The following is a 4,575-nucleotide window of genomic DNA, read 5'->3' on the forward strand; positions in this document are numbered from 1 at the left end:
ACCTAAATATTGCGAAATGCGGTCACTACTATCTTTTATAGCTCCTTCTATGTCAACGAGGTGAGACAACCATCAAAGAACCTGGTCAAAAGCCGATGGCATCATCGAAATCAGTCAACAAGGTGGAACGCCAAGAGACAATGCTAGTTGATATCCTTGTAAGGTGGACAATGGGGTCCATGCGACTGGAGATGACGGGAGTGTACACAGGATAAACAGAAAGGTGGTGTTACCACCAAATGTCGTAAAGAAATCAAAGAAACCGAATATAGTAGACCGATCATGTGCCTTCACGGGACTATATGTTAAATACCGACAAACTTTGAAAAAAAGTGTATACTATATTCGTTGGATTCATTAATTCTGTTGAAATTGTGAAACAAGTGTGCCAAAATTGGTTAGTTATTTTTTGTTTTTTTTTAAAAAGAAACACTACATTTGATATTAATAAACACAATACAAGTATGCCAACAATTTGTATAAACACAAAAATATGTCATATTATTCAACCCAATTACAACGCAATAAACGTTAAAATATGCTGTTTATGCAGATTATTTATGAGCACTTGGATTTGTACATCTTTTCTTTCATAATGTTTATATTGTGATATTAGTAGGGCACTTGTTACTTTCTCGTATATACGAAGTATAGAGAAAGTCTTGTTATCGTTTCACAAAAATCACATTAAATTTGGACAGTTTTCACCGTTTAACTCCTCAGTACTTTATCACATCCGGGATGTAGAGGACTTATTTTAATGGGGCAAAAATTATAAATCCAGATATATCAAAATTTTGGCGTTTTATGCGTAATGGAGTCGGAAAAACTGGATTATCCAATTCTATCCGTATGTGTGTGTGTGTGTGTGTAAACACGATAACTTGAGTACTGTTACAGCTAGGTTGATGAAATTTCATGCATAAGTATCATATCAAAATCGTAGATCCGTATCAACTTTTGAGCGATTTCCGATAACCGAAAGTGGAACTTTTTCTACTTTGAATTTTTCAAAAGCCTATAACTTGAGTACTATTTCAGATGGATAAATGAAATTTCATATGTAAGTAAAAGATCTAATTTTCTGACTTCTATCAAATTTTGAGTAATTTCGGTTGATCGGAAGTAATAATTTTCGCTATTTCCGATTTCTCAAAAAACTCATGTGAATTTATAAAGTACTAATAATATTCCGCACTATTTTGCACATTTTATTTGACGCTCACTTGGTGTGCAATTCCCTTTTCTACGAGATTTTATTCTATTTTAAAAAAGTTTAAGTATTTAAAGTGGATTAAAAGTCATGTCTATATCCCGAGTTGCCATTCCCTGTTGTTTCATATAAGAATATTCGAGAAAGTTTAGGGGAGATCACTCCCGGTTTATGTAAACTTGCCCCTGTGACTTCCCTATATATGGACCAATATATCAGCAACAAATAATTGGTTACATCGTGTGTTTTTTTTATCCTATTGTATATAACTAAAAATATTTATAAGAAACTTAAACAGTTGTACATAATTACATATTTTAAATACAATGGATAGTTACTATTTATATTAGTAAGCCTCTTCACACGAATTGAGTGCTATGAGGTTTTCTCTGGTTAGTTGGTAGATCTATAACCCATCACACATCTACTTGCGCTTGATCGTTTCTTGTTTTTATTGCTAACACACTATAAGTCAACACTGTTCAAAGCAAAACTTGTATAACTTTATTTTCCATTTTATTGATAAATAAAATTAGTGAAAAAAAATTAACTTTCCAATCAGCCAAGACTGTGATAAACAAAAGTAAAAAAACAACATCAACAACAAAAACAAAACAAAACAAAACAAAACAAACAACAACCCACTAAAATAAAAGTTATCAGTATCCATAAGAACACATGAGTATTATTACTTAATCCTCATCACTCCCTGTGGAGTACAGGGCAGTAACAAATCTCCGCCATTCCACTCTGTCTTGGGCGAGCCACTTTAATTCATGCCAGGTCTTGCCAGTAGCCTGTACTTCTTCTTCCATCTCTCTCCTCCATGTTCCCAGTGGTCTTCCTCTCTTTCGCTTTCCAGGCGGAGTCCACTTTAGCGCCATGTTGGGGGTCATCTTTTGTTCAAGCGTAGGACATGGCCCAGCCATCTCCATCTCCTCATTCGAACTTCTGAAACAATGTCGTTTAATCCTGCCCTTCGTCGTATTTTCTTGTTCTGGACTTTGTCGTCCCACTTTATCCTGAGGATGCGTTGGAGGGACCTTCTTTCAAAGCCTCTGCGTCGGCTCTCTCCTTTCTTGTTTAGTTTCCATAACTCTGCAGCATAGAGGAGTACAGAACGTACATTAGACTTGTAGATCCTTATTTTGGTTCTCTACTGCAGTGAGTATTATAACACACATAAAACATGTTGCTTGTAAAGTTACTAATGTGTTGGAATGTGGTGTTAAATTATATTTTTTCCTAAATGTTGCTACGAATAAAAGCGTTAAGCAAATTGTGTTTAAAAGCGTCTTCAAAGTAACTTTTTTTTTCAATATTTGAAAACACATACAAAATCCAGGTTTACACAAGGATTTCAAACCTCCAAATCTTACACTCGTTGACTCAATAGATGATCTACACCCACAGAACTCAGGGATTTCAAATCACCAGCTGTCGGATGGCTAGACTTGAGTGTTACCGTCTTGGAGTGATTATGTGCATGTCCGAACCAGTACCCAAACCCACAGATTGGCTGACCAGGGATTAACAGCGGTGACCCGCTACTGCCCTCACAGGTCAGTGCCCCCTTGTACAGGTACCTGCACCAGTTCTGCCTGTCCCTGACATCTTTAAGTGTCTCCCTCCGTACATACGTCCCGACACTAACCTTCTTACACCTGCCATGGGGATGCCCAACAACCACGACAAGGTTGTCCTTCACAACCCGTTTATACTTAGAATACAGCAACCCCTGCAAGTCTTCGAATTCTCTCAAATCATTTTCCAGTCTATCCAATACGATTTTTTCATGCGTTACATATTCAACTGCACACCAATCGTTTTGCCCCACATCCTTATCCGTTTCTAAAAGTCTGTAACCGTGTATTTTCTTTTTACTGTAGCCTTCACCGTCATTGTACAACAAGGCTGTAGATTTCCCAGCGTCCTCCTGGTTTTGAATCACATGAAACACAGTAGAAACCGTCACCACACCCCATTCTGACACACCTCCCTGCCCATTTTTCCTACAGTCTCCACAAGGACAAGGACATCCTGTTTTACGTCGTACACGCTGAACAAATCCAGTTCCCTTAGGGTGAGGAGCACGAATCAAAACCGTCAGTTGGGCCATTAGTAGAACACAGTAGTGAACATCTACTGTCCTGAATGGACCACTGGGTATATGTTTCAGGGCGAATTCTTTAATGTCGATATAGTCACTATGAAAGCTTTTTTTGGGGCAGTTGGCGGCTGTTATATCCTTTATTTCTTCTGTCGTATCTGTCAATGAAAAAAATAAAATCACTTTTTTTCTATTTTACTACCAGATGCATTTCTCCGTTGATTAATTCCTCATTAATTTAGGTGAATAATTTCTCATTGCTTTACCCGACGAATGAATTTCAGATTTACTAAATGAATTCCCCATTAATTTACCAGATAAATGTCTCCATGAGTTACCAGATGAATTTATGTTTGATTTAATTATACGCTTGAGTTTCTACGTAAACTGTATTAACATAGCTCTACATCTATGGTACTGTCCCTTGCCTACATTATGAGACAAATCAAATTCGAAGGCCAATCAATAATGACACACATGAGGAGGCTGGGGTGTGTAAACTTTTGCTGCCATTAGATCTACCGAGATCCAATGACAAAGTGATGGAGTTTAATAGTTTTTTTTATATACATTACAGTTTTGTTTGCCAACCAGAAGAGGTAGCGGAAAATAAAAACATCATGAACGTTCTATTTAAAAAATCTTACATTCTTCTTCATCATCATCATTTGAGTTTTCCATAGTATCTGCAACACAAAAGAATAAAATAATTAGTAGCTTTAAGTTATGTACTGATGTTTAGATGGATTCTGAAACCTTCCCTAATCTAAGGAGGTAAAAGTTCCAGTGTTTGAATATTACAATACAAATTAGCTTGAACAGCACTCCTCAATCCGCCATGCCTACTTTGTAGCATACTTTTTAAAACAACATTTTCATTCCTAAAATTAATCGATATTCATATTCAATAAATTAGTGAAAATATCATACTTATGCCGACAATCAATTATTATTAATGTTAGGTCTCATTGTTCTAATTGTTACGGATATTCAATAAGAATTACGTTTATTTTATCAGCTTCTGCATATCGATCTATCGTTAAGTCTCTTTATCTCTTGTAATGATATTTAGTTCCCTAATGTAGACAAACGTTTCATTAGTAGCTTAATATTACACAATGTAAGTTTACCAATTCAAAGTCACTGTCAATTAATATTTTACGTCTCGTGTCAATAAACGTTACGTCTAGTAAAGTAAATCATTATTAAAAGCTTTCATCTTCGAACTAGATTTATACATTTTTTAAAGTAA

At 35.8% G+C, this 4,575-nt stretch overlaps 1 protein-coding gene across 1 annotated transcript; it reads right to left on the minus strand.

The window, feature by feature from the left end:
- Nucleotides 1-2,588: 2,588 nt before the first annotated feature.
- Nucleotides 2,589-4,044, minus strand: LOC131956809 (uncharacterized). The gene is made up of 2 exons (XM_059321410.1): nucleotides 3,971-4,044; nucleotides 2,589-3,481 (listed from the first exon to the last, which is right to left on the minus strand). The coding sequence occupies exons 1-2, from the start codon at nucleotides 4,002-4,004 to the stop codon at nucleotides 2,589-2,591; spliced, it is 927 nt and encodes a 308-aa protein (XP_059177393.1). The 5' UTR covers nucleotides 4,005-4,044.
- Between the last annotated feature and the right edge of the window lie 531 nt (nucleotides 4,045-4,575).

The sequence above is a fragment of the Physella acuta genome, unplaced genomic scaffold (assembly GCF_028476545.2).
Source record: "Physella acuta isolate Inbredline_101_S28 unplaced genomic scaffold, ASM2847654v3 ptg001177l, whole genome shotgun sequence".
NCBI classification, from domain to species: Eukaryota; Metazoa; Mollusca; class Gastropoda; family Physidae; genus Physella; species Physella acuta.